The sequence below is a fragment of the Desmodus rotundus genome, chromosome 8 (genome assembly GCF_022682495.2).
Source record: "Desmodus rotundus isolate HL8 chromosome 8, HLdesRot8A.1, whole genome shotgun sequence".
Lineage (NCBI taxonomy): Eukaryota > Metazoa > Chordata > Mammalia > Chiroptera > Phyllostomidae > Desmodus > Desmodus rotundus.
Window position 1 is genome coordinate 133,247,511 of NC_071394.1, and position 20,720 is coordinate 133,268,230.

The 20,720-nt window shown below is 54.4% G+C and overlaps 1 protein-coding gene across 3 annotated transcripts in view; it reads right to left on the reverse strand.

Annotated features, from left to right (window-relative positions):
• Nucleotides 1-20,720, reverse strand: part of CNTN4 (contactin 4) — a 314,773-nt gene that overhangs the window by 196,216 nt on the left and 97,837 nt on the right. For 2 of the 3 annotated variants that reach the window (XM_024566039.4, XM_045199695.3), the window contains exon 3: nt 5,277-5,403. In XM_024566039.4, coding sequence (XP_024421807.2) covers nt 5,277-5,403 — 127 coding nt within the window. Of the gene's footprint in view, nt 1-5,276; nt 5,404-20,720 lie in introns of those variants that run through there. The other variant, XM_045199696.3, reaches the window with a different exon arrangement.

The window sequence follows — 20,720 nt, forward strand, 5'->3', positions numbered from 1 at the left end:
AGGACGCAAACGAGAAACCGCAGGCCAGTTTCAAGGTTTTGGGTATTTCCTACCAACAAAAGCAGATGCTTAGAGAATGACCCCTCAAGGTCACCTTGGAAGGCAGCTCTTCCAAAAAAGTCTTCCTCATGATTCCTAGTCAAGTTCAATCAGATGTCTTCCCATTCACCCTGCAGAAGTCTCCTTTCTGAAGGAACTCTGCCTTCACTGCCCATGACGTGCCCAGGTCACTTCCAGATTCTCCCCTTAGCAACCGGGACTCGGCACTCTTACTGGGCTCCATGAACGCTTGGGAATTGGACGAAATATTTTACTTCTTTGCTGGATGTTTTTGTTTTGACCATGCACAACGTAGGAAGCCTGAAGCCCACCCCAGTGCAGTGGTGCCTGTTTGCTCGCACCTGTGTCTCCGAAATGGAAAATGTCAGGAAACGGGGTGGGGGCTGGGGTGGGCCAGAAGCACAGACCGGGACGCAGCTCTCTCTCTGTCTGTTTGCTTGTAGGAAGGTGGGAATTGGAAACGGACGTTGTTTTCAGGCTTGACAGTAATTCTCTCTGTGTTCTGACACAGACAAGGAAGTAATAAGCAATAAAAAGAGAACAGCCGGGTTCTATTTCAGCAGGTCTATGTGCGCATGAATCTCCCGTTGACTGCCTGCCTTTGACATTTTTTTTTCTTTTTTTGAGTCAACTGATCACGTCTCAGCCATAACTCTCACTTCAAATGATAGTTCAGCAATTTAATATGACAAATCTAAGAACCCAAAGAGGAAATTGCAAAATAATGTGAGCTGCAAGCCGAGTGCAGAGCTCAGGAACGCGACCCTGTGAGGCTTTTTAGAAGAGCGCCTAGCAGGTCTGTCCACACCAGCCACCTCCATCCAAATGCTGGGCGCAGAGCCCCTGGGCCCCCTCGTTGCCTGCTTTGCCACGTGAAGAGCGAAGGGGACGGGACTATGTAGATCATGTAGCGCTTGCTGCGAAATGCAGCTGCGTTTCCAGTGCAAAGCACTACGCCTGTTGTTTTGCACTGCAATCACGTGAATGTGGATTGCACTGAATCCCTCACTTCACTCCACACGGCAACACTCTTGAAAACTTCGCAATTTATCGTCAATGTTTGAGGAATGTCTTAAGTACTGGTAATATAGAGGTGCTGCCTGTTTTGAACAAAGGAGATTTTCCCAAGGGCTGGGCCAAACTGGTGAGTCTCATAAGCTGACTCCGAACCACTCAAAACAGAGATGCCATTCTCTCCAGAGACGGAGGCTGTGCACAGCCCAGCATCAGAGCGGTGGAGCTCCAGAGGGGTCAAATCTGGACCTGTCTGGGAGGCTGTCTGGGGTATCTGTCGTCCCAAAGCCCTCTTTCCTGCTCACTCTCTCAGCTCCGCAGGGAACAAGGACAGAACCTTTCTGACTTGGAATCCGCTGTCTGCACACCAAGCTGAATACCAACCAAACAGCTGAATTGCTCCAAGTCCGTGACCCTCGCCTCTGTGTGGAGAGGGAAGCTGCGTGCCTGCCAAAAGCAATGTCACCTGTCCTTAGGGGACTTTCCTACAAGGGCAGCTGGCACAGGTCAAAACTGCTTCAAGTTTTCTGGGTCTGGGTCAATCTTTTCAAAATCAAGGGGGAGGAGAGATAAAAAGGGCAGGATCAGCGGTTGGGTGAGCATAAAGCCGCCTCGGAAGGGAGGTGTCTGAGGCTCCTGGCGGGGAGCTCACCTGGCGTGTCTCCTACGGTCTCTTCACCTGGAAGTCGGCTGGCACACTGAGGAAGTTCAGCAGAAAGGGGTCTGAAAATACCGATTCTCCAGGTGGTCCCCTGCTCTGTCCTCCAGCCCAGGAGGGGTTTTTAGCTCCAGGGACCAGTGGGCTTTTAAGTGACAGAGAAACTGTTGAAGGTACAGAGAAAAACGAGGTAGGGCTGCCAGCAATTGCTGGTGCATTTGATGAAAAGTTTTCTTCGGGGCTTCTTCTGGCAATCTTTAAAACCATAATCGGGGTCTGTTCCCTTGCTGGCTTTAGATAACGAAGCAAGCCCCTACATCTCTGAACACAGGGCTACAAAAGTAACGTTCATTAAAGGTCACGGTTGAGAGAGAAACAAAGCAGCAACTTGCCAAATTCTGCTGCAAAATTTGTTTCCCTTTATAGCTAACACGTGAATTTACACTTGGCTATGGACTAAGAACTGTGGCCATTTAACTCTGCATTTATGTGTGGAGGAACCTTGCCTCTTGCATTTATTTTTTGCAACATCAAGCATTTTAAAGTGTTTGATTTAGCCTCAACGCCAACCCATTAGGGAAAATCACTACCTATTCCGTTTGCCTAGGACCATGCTGGCTCATACCTGCTGTCCTAGCATAATTATTAACAGTGGCCTTTTACTCGCCAAGTGTCCTGATTTGGATGATCGTTTATCTGTTCACGCGATCGGCCCAGTCCACTGGGGAGCTGTTGGTTCCTCCCCTCTTTCTGGAATGCACTTACAGTGCCCCCCCAGCCCCCCACGGCGCACTACTTGCACACGTCAAGCCTAGCATGGTCCTGCTGCACCTCAGCTGCCGCGCGGTGGCTTAAGCCCCTTTCCTGGACACCATGCTCTTCAGAATCCAGAATTCTGGTATGTGCCCTAGTTCGAGGCCTGGCTGCCTGATTAGTGCTGAGCCAATCCACCTACCCTGGAATCCAGTTTGAAAGCGCAGGGTAGCCTGATGGATGAGATGTGTTTGATGATGAAATGGGTGAGCGAAGAAACTGAACTGTGAAGCAACTTCCACTGTGCCCTTACCCCCTCCCGTAACGTGGGCAGGACGATGTCCTTCGCCCCGCCCGCCTGGTCTCAGGTCAGGTCCCACTGCTGCGATCCCTGTTAGCGAGTCCAGCCTCTTCCTCCCTTCAGTGCGGTGTGCGCGGTGCGTCCTCCTGCTTGTCACACGTGGCTACACATCGATTTTTAGCCTGAGGTTTTTATCATTAAACTTAAGTAGAGGCAAAATAACACGAACAAGATATTTGTAAGTTATAAAGAATCACACGACAACAAAGATCTGTGTCTAAGAAAAGGAATGTCGTTACTTCGGAAGTCTTCTATTTCCATTTTGCTTTTATTCACTCCCCTCTCCGTGGTCAGTTACGACTTAATTTTGGTTTTCCAGTCCCTTGATTTCCGTGACAACTTTGTCCCATGCGTGAGTGTTCTGAGATACCAGCCCCAGCTGACCCGCTTTCGAACTTCGTAACCATGGAATTACGGTCTGGGTTCTGCAGTGACTCGCTTTGTTTACTCAAAACTGAGTTTCTGAGACCCCCTGAGGAGCAGCGGTGGCTCCTTTGCTTCCACCAGGTCACATGGTGTAAGCCCGCGAGGTTACATCTGTTTACATTACTTACATTACAATAAGCTTAGTCTTCTCAACGCCTATCAGTCGGTAACGCTTGCAACGGTGCCGTTTTACGTACTTTGTATACTTCTGCTCACTAATGGCACCGATTATCTTTTGATACCTTTAATGGATATTTGATATTCTTTTTCTTAGAAATGCCTAATTAAGTCTTTTGGTAATATTCCATTATTTTTCTTTAGATTTGTGGGAATTCTTTAAATTCTTTGGATATTAATCTTTTGCCAGTAATAACACTAAATGTATCTTCTCCCAGTTGGAAGCTTATAATTTTATTCATCTCAGTAAAGTCTGTCAAACAAAAGTCCTTAATATTAATGAAGTTAAATATTTTCTGTCATATTTGAGAAATCTTTTCTTCCCTTCAAAGTCATAAATATGTATGTCTGCTTTCTTTTAAAAGTGTTGTAATTTCTCACGTAGGTTTTCTAATCACCTGTGTACAGTGTGAAGGTCCCACTTTATTTTACTTTTTAACCGTGCGGACAATTCCTTGTGCAGTGTCTCTCTTTCCAACTTATGCCTGTTATTGTCATGACTTTTGATTTTTATGTCTTTGCAAGACAGCATTGTCTTTATTCTTTTTCTTGCTTAGTGCAATTAATTTTTATGTGGAAATTCTAACCTCAACCACTTGCTTTTCGTATCATGTTTTCCTTGTACCTGGGGCCATTTTCATTCTGCTTAAACTATGTATTTTTAAGAGTTTTCTTTAGGGAGGGTCTGCTCGAGTCAGTCTTCAGTGCCTGCTCAGAATCTTCCTTTTTTCCTCCCTTTAAAGCCGTGTTTCTGTGGCGGAGGACTGGGACAGCCCCTTCCCCCAGGCTGCAGGCTCTGTCGCAGCCTCGCCTGGGTCTCCTAAGCTCATAAGTGGCGCTGGCTGCACGGGCCGCCCCCTGCGGGCGGCCTCTGTCACCACCCCGCTGTCTGTGTGACCACGTCCTTCACTCATTCTAAGGGAGGCTTTATTTTTATTTGCATTGCTTGAGATTCATTTCACTGGGCTTCCTAGATTTATAGCTTGGAATTTGTAGATAGCTGAGGAAAATTCTTAGCCTTCTCCTTAAATATCACCACTTCCCCGTCCTCTCAGCCTCTCCTTGTGGGACTCTGAGAGATACGTGTGAACGTTTTCTCTCTCTCTCTCATATTTTGCTTGTCTTCATCCCTTCCCACTGCCTTTGGGTGACATCCTCTGCACATGGACCTCACAGGTCACTGTTTCGCCTCTCGACTGTGTCTGCTCTGCAGCTAAAACTACGTACGTGGCATCCAGGCAAGTGTGGCGAGCAGGAGATTCCTTTGCTTGGCAGCCCCTCGTGGGAGGGAAGCAGGCTTTGTCCCTGTTACGGTTATGCTGAGGGTAGAGCGCTGGGCACCTGGTCTATTGGGAATGATTCTCATGTTGACTCTCCTCTTGGCTGAGTGGAGGCTTTGTGACCCCAGTACCCTGTGAGGCCGCCTGATCCAAGGTCAACTTCACATAGTTCGTCAAGGTGCAAACCACTCTTCAGCGTCCAGTTTCCTTCTCTGGGTCCCAGCCCCGCTTCCTGTGTGACTGCTGAATGTCTACTTTCCTGCCAGTGCATGGGTGCATTTTAGTAAGTTGTGGTTTGAAGATGCACATTGTTAGGAAACGGTGTAAGGCATTCCACGACGGGGTCGACCAGGGCGTTTACCTCCCAGGACCGCCTGCCACGGCAGGTGGGCGCTGGACTTCTCCTGGGCAGAGACGTCTCTCCCGCGCCCCAGGATATGGCCCGGGGGCCTGCCTGGTGACCCTTCATGTCGTCAGCACCCGCGCGTGTGCACCGAGGGTAGGAATGAGACTGCTCGTGCGGAGACACGTGCTCACACCCACTCACCTGATGTGCGGTTTGGGGTTCCCTCGAACTTGGCAACTGAGCTTCACTTTTTTCTCCTCAGAATCCAAAGGGAACATCAAATGACTTGGTTCTTGAACAAAAACCGGGCCGTGCAGTGTGTACTCATCTGAAAAGAGAAGAGAAAAGGTCCAAAATGAAGAACAGCATGTAAACAGGACCGAAACAACAGAGAACAACGACAGGAAGGTGAAAAGATAAACCGACAAGGATGGTGGTACCGCTGAGGTTTGGGTTCAGCCTCGGGCACTCGCAGTCGACCCCGAGTCGCCCTGAGAACTTATCCCTGGGAACCACGTCCGGATGCAGGAAGCAAGCAGCGCGACTTCATAAACGCGTTGGCAACAAGAAACAGCGCGGCACTGATAAAACACGTACAAACCTTTCTTAAAGTTGGTACGAAGGTACACAAAGAGCATCCCAGAGTCGTGGTCCTCGAATTGTCTGTGGGGACGACCAGTCTGTTTTCTCCGCTGTTACGAGCCCACACGTGGGGAGGTGGCCTAGCCCACCGCTGGAGCCGGTGCGCGGCACACGCGTTCAGGAACGGCCGCCGGCTCAGCGACGCCAGACTGCGGAATGCTGTCTGAGGTTCTAACCGGTCTCTCGGCAGGAGAAACCGGCTGCCCACGACGTACTTTCTCATGGAACCACCAGAGACTAGAACAACACCCCTCCCCCTGCTGCAGGTGAGGCCAGAACGTGTCTCACCACCTCCAGCCCCGGAAGGGATTTTCATTCTTCAAATTCTAGTCCAAGTTCCTTGCTGTTTCCTAGAAGGCTTCTCTAGACCTTTGCTGTCTTCCTTTCATCACGTGCTTCTTGAACGCCATGCCCCTGCAGGCAATCAATCACCTCTCTTCTGCCCAGCACATCCGTGCCGCTTTGTTCTTCCTTGTGTCTAAGCTCCGTGGGGGCGTGGCTGTGCCTTTCCCGTCTGCTCTGACTTGTGCGACCAAGACAGCGGCTCGTTCGCAGGAGGTGGTGTGCAGGGTTTGTGCCATGAAGCGCCACCTTCTTCATTTTTTAGTGTGTTCAGTCAGCTGCCTTGGGCATTGCCTGATGGAATTTGAGACAGAAGCGCCAGTGGCTATGATGTAAAATGACACCGAATATCACCCCGGAGCTGACGATCCGTTTTCCTCAAGGTGATGATTATTCTGAAGGGTGAGAATTGCAACTGCTGCCCCGGAATCCCTCCGAACCTGCCTTTTGTTGACAGGTGATAGGGTGGGGCGGGACTTGTTCAGGGGGACTGGGACGGAGGGAAGAGAAGAAAGCCCGACTGCGGTTTTGGTGAGGAGGGTTCTTTTAAGACTTTTAGAAAAAACGCACACGTTGAGATTAGGAGAGAAGACAAGAGGAGGAGGCGAGATGAGCAAACAGAGTTCTGTTTCTTTACAGGGCAGTAGGGACGGCCGCAGTCCTGCGGTGAGAAGAACAAGGACCTGGATTCAGAGCCGGCAGGGACGGAGATTCAATGCCCGGGGTCACCTACTGACCCTTGACCCATCGGGTCACCTCGTCTCCCTGCCCCAATGTTCTCGTCTCTGAAACGGTAAGATCCACGGGGGCCCCACACCAGTGAAAGCGGGAAGGGAGCTGTGAGTATTTCCCCACAAACACACGTGTGCGTGAGGTTTGCACTCAGAGATGCCGCGGACTCTGCGTGACAGCCACCACCCTCTTGCCCCCGCCACGTGTGAAGTCCCACGTTAAAGAGGGACAAAGAGACCGAGAACAGGAGTTACTGAAGAACTCAAAATAAGGCATGGAATAGAAGTACACTAACACATACAATTTTTTTTAAACACTTACGTTTTCAAGCCAGGTATTTCAAAATCCAGAGTTATATTTCATATTTTCAACAATTACACAGATATTTTCCAAACAAACTTAGATCCTGGGCCACGGGTTAGCTCAATTCAATTACATGGGCTTCTGGCGTCTCTAGTTAAGTAACAAGGGCCACTCAGCAAGATCAATATGGCAGTAAGTTTGAGGGATTTTTCTCTAAGAGAGGAATATTTCTATTGTTCCAATTCCAAAATTATGTGTGTGGATATATAATATCAATCATGTCCATTCATTGGTGTTCCCTGATTTGAATTTCATACAGAAATAGTCTATTACAAGTAATTCCAAACATGAACAAAACATAGTAGCGATTATCCAGAACACAGCGGAGAGGCTCTGGCCTCACATCTGCACCACTTCCCATGTATCCGCGCCGTATTTAAATAACAAAAAGGGTATTTTTTCCCGGGTACTCTGTAACGAGAACTGCTAATAACGATGCTCGGCATTCTCTATGAATAACGCATTCCATCTAGTTTTCCCCCGCTCAGGGTCCGCCCCGCTCGCTGCCTGGAGCAAGCGCCGGCCCACAGACAGCAGCGCGGCCTCCCACGCCTGAGCCGCCGCGAGTCACAAAGATGACGGGGGGATTTTAGAGAGTTCGGCCACCTGGCTGTGGGAAACAGATATCCTGACTTTAAACCTTTAGACTAGGGCTACCCGTGTTTTTGAGAAGAAAGTCGAAGAGTGTCTTTATTTCCCCCAAACCTTGGGGTGCCCGGGTGAAGCAGGGGAGGGGACGTCCCTTGGCTCGCTCTGTCTGAGGGTGCAGGGAGACTGGGCCATTTTCAAAGCCCGAACGATCAAGTCCCCCCTTTCCTTTATCACAGCGCGTGGTTCAGGGTGACCTGAGGACTGGCTGTGACTGTCAGCCTAGGCAGGTACCTGGGCAAATGACCGAGGACAAGGACGTAACACGGCGGGCTGTCTCACAGGGAGACCGACCACCAGCTCTGCAATCACATCATGCTTGTTCTTTAAACCCCAGTCCAGACGGGCCCTCAGAGTGACTCCTCTGCACACGGAAACACGAGGTCCGCTCGCCCTGCCCCTCTGTTCCCCGGTCTCCGTTCCCTCGGACCAGAGCATCAGCCAACCGGGGCTTCAGACCTGTGCCTGGACTCTCTGTCGGCAGAGTGTAGCCAGTGACACCGATGCCACCTGAGAAGACAGCGTAGGCACGGTTAGAGGGAGGGTTTGGAGGCCAGCGGAAACCACGAAGCTGGCCAGCACAGAGGAAATGCCTGGGCCCGGGGAGGTCTGGAAAAGGGGGTGCTGAACTCTCCCACCCCTGGGACACTCACAGCTGAGCTCCATCAGTAACCGTGGGAGCCCCAGGGACAGCACCCGCCCTCGGAGAGGCCCAGTTGTCCAGGACCACAGGGACAGCATTGCTTCGCCCAACGCACCCACACTTCTGTCACATTGCCGGCCCTGCACTGGTCAGTGATGGCGCCCTGCTGGCGTGAGTGACAGGATGTGGGACTGGCGTCTGCACAGGACTCGTGGGTTCCCACAGCGGGAGGAGTCCCCCAGTGCTCCGCTGCCTTGGAGGAGGCAGGGGGCTAGGCTCATGCTGTGAACAGGGGGCCTGGGGGCATGGAGTTCTCCCCCTTCTGGGAATTCTCCAAACCGATGGTTAAGGAGATGGGGTGGCAGGCAGGCTGACCCCCACCCAGGTGCAGACCACTTGCCTGAGCCCTGTGGGGGGGAATCAGTGCAGATCCCAGCCATCCCGGCCGCCTGGCCTCTCCCTGCCCTGGCGACAGTCTGCCCATCAGACAGGCTGCCCTGGCTGCCTCTGCCCCGCCACGCCCTGGTGTCCCTGCTGGCTCAGTGGGGGGCACAGACGTTCTCCTGGACTGGCTTCTGAGTAGGCTCGTGCTTGTGAAGAGAGCAGGGAGGATGGCCACTAAGGGAGGCCCGCCACTGAGGGAGGCCCTGTTCATGGAAAAGCGGGGCAATCCCGCGGGGTGGGGGGGTGGTGGGCCCTGTGAGGCCCCCGGACCAGGCTGTCACTCGTCCTCCGCCCGAGTGTTCTCAAACTGGAGGAGTCACTGGAAGATGCCACCCTCCACCGGTGACGCCTCAACTCCCTTTCCCGTGGGGTTCTGTCCCTTTCAAAATCTGTTTTTTGGGGGAGACAATTCCGTGTGTGTCAGCCAGCTCCTTCTGTGCCCCTGGGCTGCAGCTTCACAGCTTCTGGATTCCTGAGAGGCACACAGAACCCCAGAACTATAGAGAAAAGAGATGATTAAATCCCAGATGCACTTCCAGGTCACAGGTCTCTGTCATGGAAACAAAAGTGACTTTCACCTGAAAATAAACTAACCCTCTGAGCATCCAGCAGTAAAAGCTGCATGGTGTCTCTCCTCTTGCCTGCAGCTTTGAGATACCCCTGCCCTCTCTCTCTCCCCCGCTGAATTACTGTGGCCCGTTTCTGCCTGTCGCCCAGCTTCTCTCCTAGGCCGGCGTTGCCGCTTGCTGAGGGCTGAGCAATGGGGTGGCCGCGTGGGCTGGAAGTTTCCTGAGACACTGAGACAGAGGCCAGCAGAGGGGCCTCACTCAGGCAGCGGCACAGCGCGGGAAGCCGGGCAGAGGCCCCCACACTCAGCCCACAGGGCACGTGTGGAGCGAGCTCTGGAGGCCAAGGGAGAGGCCAGCGTGTGACAACGTGCACGAAGGAGGCCGGCGGGTGGGCAGGACCAGGAACGTCCACGGAGACTGAGTGCGGTCCCTGCCGGAGGCTTCAGGGACAGTCCCAGAGGCAGCAGAGGTGGGCAGGAAGGTGGGAAGGGGCCCGATCAGGCAGCAGATAAACCTTAGCACAAATATTGCACAGACCTCAACTTAGTGAAAAGTCCACATACGCCTAAAATAGATATTCCAGAAACCTCTGCTTCAAGTCTCCTCCCCAGGGGGTCTGATAAAAGACGGCTCTTGAGCCCCTGCCAGACGCCTGGGGTCCACACTTGCCGAGTGCAGCGCCTCTGCTCCTCTCTGCTCAGTCGCAGCTGGGAGAGCAGCACCCCCACCCCTATTAGGAGTGGGGCGCAGGAGATTGTCCGCCCCACACCCAACGAAGAAAACAGCCCGGCAGCGCCTCCTCCTGTGTGCCTGCTTGCACTGCAGCTGCCATGGGGTCGGGGTCAAAGGCCACACTTCCCCTGCATCACCCTAGGTCACACACTGGTCCTCTGCTGGAAACGGGTTTTTGGTGTGGTGCCAACCCAGTGACGCGCATTTGCTGGGAAAGGACGGACATGCAACACAGTGATTTCATCTGAGAAAACAGTGCTGGTGAGCGCTGTGGTGTCCCCGGGCGCTGCCCCTGAGGGTCCTCCAGGCCCCAAGGCCTGGTGCAGGTGCAAAGGGCAGCCGCCACAGCCAGGGACTGGCACTGGGAGGCACAGCCCAGCTGCCTGCACCAGCAGACGGGGAACCGTCTGCCCTTGTGCGGGTGAACCACCTCGCTTGGGAAGTACACGTGAGGACGGGTGCCTGAGGGGAGCCCAGGGAGGGGATGGAAGCTCAGAGCCTGAGCCGGGGTGTGTGAGCCACATCCGGCCACACGCAGAGAGCAGGGAGGCTGCCACCTCTGCGGGCTCAGCAGTACCTGCATGCTAACCCGAGTGGCTCAGCTGTGCACCCGTGTCTCTTACTCTGTGTCCGCAGAGCCCCCTACCGATCCAGAGAGACAGTACTCTGTCGTGTGTGTGTGTGTGTGTGTGTGTGTGTGTGTGTGTGTGTGTGTGACCCACACGCACGCACTGCCTTACTGGGTGCAGTGCGAAGCCACGGCCCAGGACATGGGAGGGGTCGTCCTCCTCTTAGCTCCCAGGGTCAGGCTCACGTCCACTTCCTCCTCTCCCCACGCACATCACCGGGGAAGCCCAGTGGGGGGAAACATGGCTCCTGCCCCCAGGACGTTCCAAGAAGGAAACACGGGGCCCGCTGCACCCGGCTGGCTGCGGGCCTCTCCGCCAGCCGTCCTAATGACCACGGAGATTCATTTCGGCTGAAACGGTAAGGTCAGCAGCCTCTCCGTGGATCCGAACGACTCACAAAATGTGTGGGCAATGACCTAAGGACGTTCAGAAACACGCGGCGGCTGCAACGCTGGTTTTCCCAAGGGCGAGAATTCCTTGGAAATTGAATCACTGACTGTAGAGATGATGACCCAACAGCTGTCAGGCTATCACTGCAAACACGATTCAGTGGTGCCTGACTCCATAAAATAAGGGGCAGGGGGTGCTCGAAGGCTCCGCGCACGTGCCTGTGTGTGAAGCCGGCCAGGACACGACAGTTCCATTGAATTCGGTGGTTCAGTTGAACGGAGCTGAGGCAAAGCAAGTACTGGAGGAGACAGACATGCTGCTTCCAGAATGAGACGTTTCCTTCACTCGGCCTTGCTTCTACCCTCCTTTTTAACCCTCAAGTGAGCAGGTTAAGAGAGAAACAGGTCTGTGGACAGCTGGTCTACCTTTCTGTCTGTGAACAGAAATCCAAACGAGCAGCGAACTCTTTGCCTTCTCTGTCTTTGTTCTCTTGTTGACAAGCAGCGCTGCCGCCATTACAGGCCGTGTCACAGAGCGCGGAGCTACCTGACGAGCAGCCAGAGCCCGGCCCGTGGGGAGGTGCGGGGTGGGGGACGGAGGGGTCTGTGCTCCAGGCAGCATTTTGCATCGTCTCTGCAGGGTCGGGGGGAGCGGGTGGGGGGAGGGCTGTCACTGCACGCTGCTTGGACCCTCACCTCCGACCCTGGCAATCCCAGGGGCAGGGCGCTAATTTCTCCTTTAAAAATAAGTAATTGGGTGACTGTGACATCAAGCCCCAGTTATGTAAAGAAAAATGAATTTTCAACAAATGCAGACGTTTTGTACCTCACGAGGAGGCGAACACTGACCTGAACTGATGGGAGGCTATATATAGCCTCCGTGTGAATATGCATGAGCTTTTTTCCCTGCAGAGTTAAAAATGTGTTTGATTGTGGAGTGCTGACCCAGATGCGGCTGGGGGTGCGGTGGGACACTGGGCGTGCTGTGTGGGCCTCAGTTCTTCCCAAAGTCAGACAAGTTCTCACTGCTCACACACTGCTGGCCCGAATGGCTTCTTACTCGAGGAGCGTTCATTCTGGGGGACTGCTCATCCGATCAGCATCGCTGATGTCGTCTCTTTCATGAACAGACGCCTATCTTCAGAGATGGTTTAGGCTGACGGAAAACCAAGCAGAACCTACCTACGGAGAGCTCCCTACTCACAGTGGGCCCTTTACCGGCACCCAGCACTGTTAGCGCGGTCTGTTTGCTGCGGCTCATCAGCCCCCAACGCACTGTTGCTAGGTCAAGCCCACAGCTTATGTCCTTGTGTTGCAGGAGTCCGTGGGTTTGGCGAACGTGGTATGCCATGTACCCACTCTCACGCTACCCCACAGCAGAGCTGACTGCCCGAAGCACCCCTGTTGCTCACCCCTTGACTTGTGCGCAAGTCCATTACTGTTTACTCATGAGGACAAATGAGGCCACGGAAGCGCGTGTGTGTAATCGGTGGTTTTGGCCAAAGAAGCCTGAGTGAGCTCGCTGGGCCGGTCCCTGCTTCACTCACGGCTGCTTTCTGGCCAACACAGCATTCACCTGCTCAGAATCTATCGCTACTCGTTAAGGTAAGAACACCCCACTCTTTCTGTGATGAACCAACTCCCCTTCGTTGTTTGGACGGACTAAACCCCTCTGTCCACACCAGGAGGAGCAGGTGAGTTTGGCCTGGCTCCCCGGTGGCCCACGCGCCCTGGCTGAGTCCATCTGCAAGCTCAGGACGCAGGTCTCCAACCCGGGGCTATGTGCAGCTACTGGGCAGAAATCCCTGCTCCGGGCTCAGCTTGTTGGTGGGAGGAGGAAGCCTGGGGCTTCCGAAGGCCCCCCACAGAGATCTGAGAAAAGAGAATGAGGCCAAAATGAAACCAACGGGTGGGGGCCGACTGAGCTTAGATGACATCACTGAGCTTCGGAACCAGTGCTGGCTGCCCTCGTGTGGTTCGTCCTGGTGCCTATGACCGTGAGCAAACAATGGCCTTTACATATCGAATGTCAGCCGTCCTATCAGCTGCAGCTCAGGGGCGCCCCTTGGACCTGGATGCACAGAAAAGTACAGACCAGCTTGTGCTGTGGGCCATCACGCCACGTGTCTTCCTTCTCTGCCCCCTTTGGGTGAGTCTCCCAGTGCACCTGGGCGTAAGTGCATGTGTGCGGGCCCCAGCAACGTGGCGGGGGAGGCCTTCCCTCCGGGGGCCTGGTTTCCACTTTCCTGTCTCTACCTCCACCTGGACACTCCCAGGACCACCTGTTCCCTAGAAGTCGGCTCCTGGGAACAGATGTCTCGAAGCCTGGGACAAGCTCCCTCAAGTCAGGGCATTCCTTTGCCCTTCCCCGTCACGGGACACGGCTTCCCGTTGGGGAACACAGGCAGAACTGCATGCTGATCCATTTCAGACACTCAGCTTCCAGCCGCAGTCATCCACTCTAACGGCCTTTTGAGAAGATCATTAATCTAAAACAGTGGTAATGTCGTTAATGGCTCTTGTGTATTCTCGGTATGCAAAGAGACGCGGCTGGGAGTCAGTTAAAAGTGAGTGCAGAGCAGTGTCTCCTTAGCCCCAAATTCGGATTCAACGTGGAGGGGGGCCAGGCACGTGCCTCCAAATGTGCACCTCAGGTTCTTCAGCTGCAGATGATCCAGGGGCAGGAGCCCCCAGAGGAAAACAGAGGGCATGTCAGCGGTGGTGGGAGGGGGCTGCCACGAGCACCGGGGGCTGCTGGCACTGTTTGCCCAGGGAAGAGAGGCACATGGTGCTCCCTCTGAGGCCAGGCCCACCTCTCTGTCCTGGCCTGGCAGAGTCCCCCAGCTCCAGGCTCGAGGGGATAACTTCTTCTGAGCCACAGGAGGCGTAAGAAAGCGATTCCAACAGGCCCGCGCTGGCACCGAAGCTAGCGCACCATGTGTGACAGACGCTACAACTAAGGGTGGCCCCAGCTTCTGTGTGGCCGGAGGGACGCTGAGCTCTCTCTCGAGCCCAGGTGCCCTCCTTCCCAGCCTATGGAAGTGGAAGCAAGCACTGAGGTCATAGGTCACACTTCCTTGGAGGCCATCTGTTTTAAGCCCTTCTGGGAGGGACTGCTGGTGTTGTCATCTCCTCTGTGACCCCCTCGGTCCCCTACCTTTCCTGTCATTCAACTGCCTGGACACGGTACCCCTCCAGGTGGCACTTTCACATTGCGTGGGCCGTGGCTCCTCAGCCACACCCGTGAGCCTTGGCACGTCTCCCTGGAGTGAGGGAGCCACGCCCGTCTGCCTCTAAACACGCCAGCTTGCCAAGTGGGAGCATCGTGGTGTCACGTACACGGCAGGAAGCGCGGTGAAGAGAGTGACGTGGGAGCTGGTTAAGCAGAACTAATGATGTATTTTTGCCGGGAAAGAGCCCCTAGATCTGACTTGAGTTTGCTGCTCTTTCTGGGGGTAAGTGCTCAGGTTATCGTGCCCACTGTTGCTTAGGACACACAGCTGAGTTTCGGTCCTCATGAGGTTGGGGGCGCGGATAAAAACTGAGAGGATGTTCCTGGCAGGCCTGGGGCTCCAGGTGCGAGTCTCCTGGCGGGGCTTCCGCGTGGGCATTGAAAGTCGGTGGAAAACCCGGCCCAGACCTCTGCTCTGCGTCCCTCATCACTGGGTCCCTCACCACTGCGTCCCGAGCCCCGCCAGGGAGAGCCACACAACCCCAGCCCCTTGCCGTGGGCAGAGCTAGGCTCAGCTGTGCAAAAAGGTGCTTAGGAGCCACGAAGCAGCTTCGACCTTGCCTTCCTCTGAAGATAACCTTGGTGTGTCCTGTTCAGAGGCCTGGAGAGCAGTGATCACTGCTCCTCACTGGAACACAGTAAGGGCGGCTCGGTGAGAGGTAAAGACATTTACTAGGCCCCACCCCCCTGACCGGTCCTGGCTCCTCCCCCTCAGTGGGGCAGAAACACAGGCCTGGAGACAAGCCTCCCTGTAACAGGCTGCGAGACGGGCACTGGACCCTGGTCTCTCCCGAGATCGGAGCCGAGCACTGGTGGCCACCACGCAGTGCCACACACAAACGACAGATGCGAGGCTGATGTGGTGACTAAGGTCATCAACGTGAGTGGCTTCCGATTTTCAATCCAACCCCATTTTTGAGGGAGGAAACGGAGGTTCTCAGGGGTATGTGGTTTGCTTACCCAAAGCCACACAGGTACCAGGGACAGGGCTCTGACCCGAATTCTGAGTCTCGAGTTACCAGCTGAATGTTTTTGCCGGAGCCACAGTTTCCCTCCACTTTACGGTGTGCAGACCAGCAGGACGGGCCCGCCGCCACCCAGAAATACAGAGGAGAGTGACGAGCTCGGCGCTGGGAAGGGAGACTGCCCACGCTGCCCGTGTTTGCGTCCTGAAAGTCTGCCCGGGAGGAGACAAGTGGAAGTGTCTCCTCTCAGGAGAGAGCGGGCGGGTGCACGCCTCTGTCACGTTCTGCAGCGGTTACTAGTCCTTTCATGTTACAAAGCTGCTCCTGTTTGGAATTGCCAGCATACTGATGTACGGGGAGAATATTTTGTCCCAAACTGCTCTCTATGGAAAACTCCACACAAAAGAGGATTCGTGACCTTTCAAAATGACACGCACGAAATCTGCGTCTTTATGGGCATGGTGCCTTTTCTCTGTCATGCTGTCACCAGGTAAAGTGGCGTGAGCACCAGCTGGGCAAACGCACACAGCCCAAGCTCTTCCTGCGCAGGGACAGACGGTGGGCAGACACACTGCCCTCAGAGAGTTCACATTTGTGGCTGGGGAAGGCCTCTCTCTCTCTCTCTCTCTCTCTCTCTCTCTCACACACACACACACACACACACACACACACACACACACACACACACCATGGCAGCCGGTGCCTGGCACCCAGTGCTCGGGGAGCACCCTAAGGTGACTGCAGAGGGAGCAGCAGCACCCTGTGTGAGTGCTCCCCACAGCACAGTCACGGGGAGCCCTCCAGCCCACGCCACGGGAGCACAGGCAGGCATAGTGCTACGTCCCTGTGTCACGGAAGTGCAGCACGGATGACCCTCTGCAGGAGCCGGGTGCCCTGGCCGGCCCTGAGGTTCCTTCCTGCTCTGTCTCATGGCTGCGGATGGAAGCACAGAGCTGTGAGTTCCTGACCAATTTCTGAGGGGTTGTGTGCCAGGCGCTGGAAGTTATTTGTGGCACAGGAAGGAAAAGCATGCACAGACCAGACAACGGTGCCCGGGTTCCCACCTCTAGCTGCCCTCTGGGTGACAGTGAGCAACTGGCTTCGATTCTGCACCTCCGCGGCGTCATTTGTGAAATGGAGCCTCTGGTGGCACCTACTTCACAGGTGGCCTGTGTGTAATAAGTGCCTTAATGCTTGTCCAGGGCCCAGAACGCCCCCAGCACCTAAGGGGCCTTCCACAGGGAGGGACACCCAGAATGTCCCGCTAGAGTCTGATTTGGGGCTGGGGCATAGCGCATAGGAAAGAGAATGAGCCCTTGTCACTCTTCAGTTTTTGTCTACTGCGTGGGAAGACACACCTGCCCGTCAGTGGTCCAGGTGCACTGGACAGCGCCTGAATGGGATCAGCCACAGCCATCCAATTTTTGCCTCAAGGAAAGCAACAAGGTGGGTGGGCCCACCTTCCTCTCCCTGCCTCCTCTCCCTGCAAATCTGCAGCTGGGCGGGCTTCGTGAACTCACCAGTGCGTGTGGCACACAGCCCGCCTGTAATCTTCCCCCAGCCTCCTGTGGGTGAGGCCCATACCCAGGCCCAGAACTCCTGTCTAAACCAAAGGTCACCTTCAGCCGGGGCTGGAGAGGATGTGGTAATGTCTGCATTGGAGATGGAGTAAAGGAAGCAGAAACGCCTTTGACTGGCTTCTGTCCTTTGATGTCCTGGTGCCTCTGCCTCAGTAACATCAAAAAAAGGCAACGTGCGAGGTGGGACGCACACAGGAGAGATCTCTATTTTCGGCAGGGATCAGATGGGCCCTCCGACGAAATGGCCTTTGCTTCTGCTCCGCAGACACGCTCTGCACCGGGCACTGCCCTGCCAGGCGGCGGTGCGGCTGTGCATCCTTGTCTAGCGCTCGTGAGCTCTTTGAAGACAGGAGCCTGAGTCCACGCGGCCTCTGCTCCCCAGCCCGTCCCTGTCTTCCTGCCGCTCCGTGGAAATCCGATCCATCCTGCATGGAGGAGTTAAGAAGGAAGGAAAGGACTTGCCGGCCTGCATGAGTCAGCACGCAGCCCAGCGGGGGTGCATGGGAGATGCTCTCACTGCTTGTCAAGTGCTCTGTACAACCGAGCTTGGTGCTTCTGGAAGGTCTTCAGGAGAACTAGCTGAGGTTTATCCTACCAAGAAAGGCGACTTCTCCCGTGCACACATACAGTGGAACACTACTCATCCGCAAGAAGGCGTGGGGTACCGCCACCCGCAGCAACAAGGATGGATCTTGAGACGATCGTACTGAGTGAAGTAAGTCAGACGGAAAATGTCGAGAACCACATGAGTCCACTCATACGTGCAGCAGAGACCCGAGAGCAACAAATGAGCAAACAAAACAAACGAGAAAGCACTCAGACACAGACCACGGTGTGTTGTGACCAATGGTACGGTGGTGACAGGACCAGCCGGGGTGAAGGGTGCAGGGCAGGGGTCAACTGCACGGGGACGGGAGGAGACCTGCCCGTGGGTGGCGGGCACACAATGACGCATTCAGATGACGCACCATCGACACGTGCCCTTGACCCTTACGTGCTGTTACTGTCCAGCACTTCTCCAACACTAAAGAAGTCAGTGTTTGAGCTCGTATGAAAACTTACTTTTCACTCTATTCTAAAATAGATCCTTTATGAAGCCTGTGTCTGATGTTAGGAACGTTGCGTTTGTCCGTAGAAGAATTCTCTCTCAGATTCACTGACTCATGGATCATCATCCATTCATTCAAGGAGTGCATTCCCTGCACACTCTCGGTCCCACGTGCTGAGGACACAGGAAGAAGACAGCCAAGGCCCCGCCTGCCCTCACGGAGCGTCCTTCATTGACGAGCTGATGCTCAGTGGGGTTGAAGAGAGAGCCACCCAACCTCGACGTGGGCAGGCCTCAGACGGCACCGAGTCTGTTCAGCAGCCAGCTTTGTTTCTTAGCCATTTTCCTGTGAGAGAAACGTGAGCAAGAAGGCAGAGACGGGCGGACAGACGCACGCAGTGGGGGAGCTTCCGCAGACTTCCAGGCGACGGCTGTGGGTTTCGGGTTCGGAGTCCCTGACCCAGCCGGAGCCCACCATTCCCTCTGTGTGCATACGTGTGTCCACATTTACTTTAAAAACACAAAGTGAAACTGCTTGGCTTGTGTTAGAAGCTTCACAGCAACTACAGATCAACTCTAGCTACGGCTTTTTAAGGTATTTCAGGGGCTTGAGAAGTTACGAAAGGGAAAACTGCTAAAGTGACAAGGAAAATGGGTGATTAAGGAGATTGTGTTTATTTCAGTAGCAAAGTAATGAGAAAACATATTTCAAACAGCACAGGTGTCCCTGAGTCTTCCGCGCCCTCCGAAGGTCAGCGGGACCTGCAGGCGGCAGTGGGGACCGGCAATCGCCCTAAAACGACCCGGTGAAACAGCGATTTTTGCCTGGGTATCGGCTGCCCTCAGACGAGAGGGGACCATCCACCACCGCACCCTCGGGCCCTTGACGGACAAGGCAACTGAAGTCGGATCTGAGCAACCGTTCCCGTTGTCTCGATGGGAACTCAGGTGTGGCAGGTGACGTTGGTAGGCGTCTACTCCAGGCACAACACCCCGCCTGCAACAGAGGCGTCTATACCTTTTCATGGCAGTTACTGACATGTGTAAGAGCCTTGGCCAGTCTAGGGGATTCAGTGAGCTCTCAACGCAGCAAGGGTGACAGGGGCGGAAAAAATAACTTCGAAAATAATACCTACGCAGATAACGTCAGTGAGACTATTTGGGTGAACTGGAAGAAGGCTAGTGAAGGTTTGAACTTATGATGATTAAAACAAAATAATTACAACCAACCTCTACGAAGTGCTTAGAATGTCACGGGCTCCAAAATGAGAGCAAATATTTGCAAATCCTATCTGATAATGGTCTGGTCTAAGAATACGTAAAGAACTCTTATAAACTGGACCACGATAAGACAACCCAATTTAAAAAACAAGCAAAGGAGTTGAATAGATTGTCACAAAACCGGGTATGCCCAAGGCGGCTAAGCACCCGAAACACCGTTAGACGCTGCGGAAATACAAATCAGTGAGACGCCCCTTCACACCCACTGGGCAGACTACACAAAACCAGGAAGTGACAAGGGGGCCAGGATGTGGAGAAAGGGGGACCCCTGAACATTGCTGGTGGGGCTTTAAACTGGTGTAGCTCCGCAGTCTAGGCCACATCGGGGGGCTCCAATGCTGCACAGGTCCCCAGGCCATGCTAGGAGGTGTTGCGGACCCGGCACACGGCAGTGTTCACAGGTGTGACTCACCACACCATGGAGGGAAAGGGTTCTGAGCAGACTCGGCCAAAGGAAACAGCACGGGCAGCCACGGCCGTAGGAAGCCAGGGCCAGTGTCCCAGCGCTCTCCCAGGGGACTCACCCCCACCCCTCCCCCAACAGTGATGCTTTTTTTTGAAAAGCCCCGTGAGGGGTTGTCCAGCAGGGGAAGTCATCAGAGATTCAGCGCTGGGCTTCTCACTTGGACGGGTCACAGGCAGCCTCCGATCAGCACAGGCCCGTGTCCAGACTCCCAGAGGGACCGCGACATCGGCGTGGACCCCGTCCTTTGCTCAGGCAGTGCCAGGGCAGTGAGCCGCTCCACCAGCCAGGGCAGCGGCACCCATAGGCGTTCGGGTCCCAGGCACCAGTCACGGGCGACCTGGAAGCGGTCCTTCTAAAGAGAGCGGCCAGGCCTCAGTTACCTCTTTCTGCGCAGCGCCCGACAGGACTGTGGTGATAGTTACACAGCACTGCGGATACACGGAAAACCAGTGAATTGTACCGCCCAGTCATTAACACGGCGAATTTTATCTCATTAAGAAACCTCAGGGGTGTGAAGAGAAGATATACCTTTGAGTTAAATTTAATAACTATATACTTGGTATATTAAACGTAATCGCTGTATTGAAAACAGAGTGGGGAGTGTTATGGGCTGATTGTGGCCGCCCACAATTCGCATGTGGCGGCAGCGCGAGCTCCCAGGGTGGCTGCCTCTGGCGTCAGGTGGTGGTTGGTCGGCGCTACACCCAGAGGGTTGGCGCCGTACAGGAGGACACACCCCGGAGCCCCTGTCCCTGCTGCGCTCTGCGAGGACCCAGCAAGGGAGCCCTCACCAGCAAGTGAGTCAGCCTGCGTTGACCTTGACGTGCCCAGCTGCCAGAGTTGTGAGGGAAACAAATGTGTTTCTTTGTTTAAACCACTCACTTTATGCTGTTAGGGTGCAGAGAACACGGTACCCAGTTATATGCCGCGGTACAGTGCG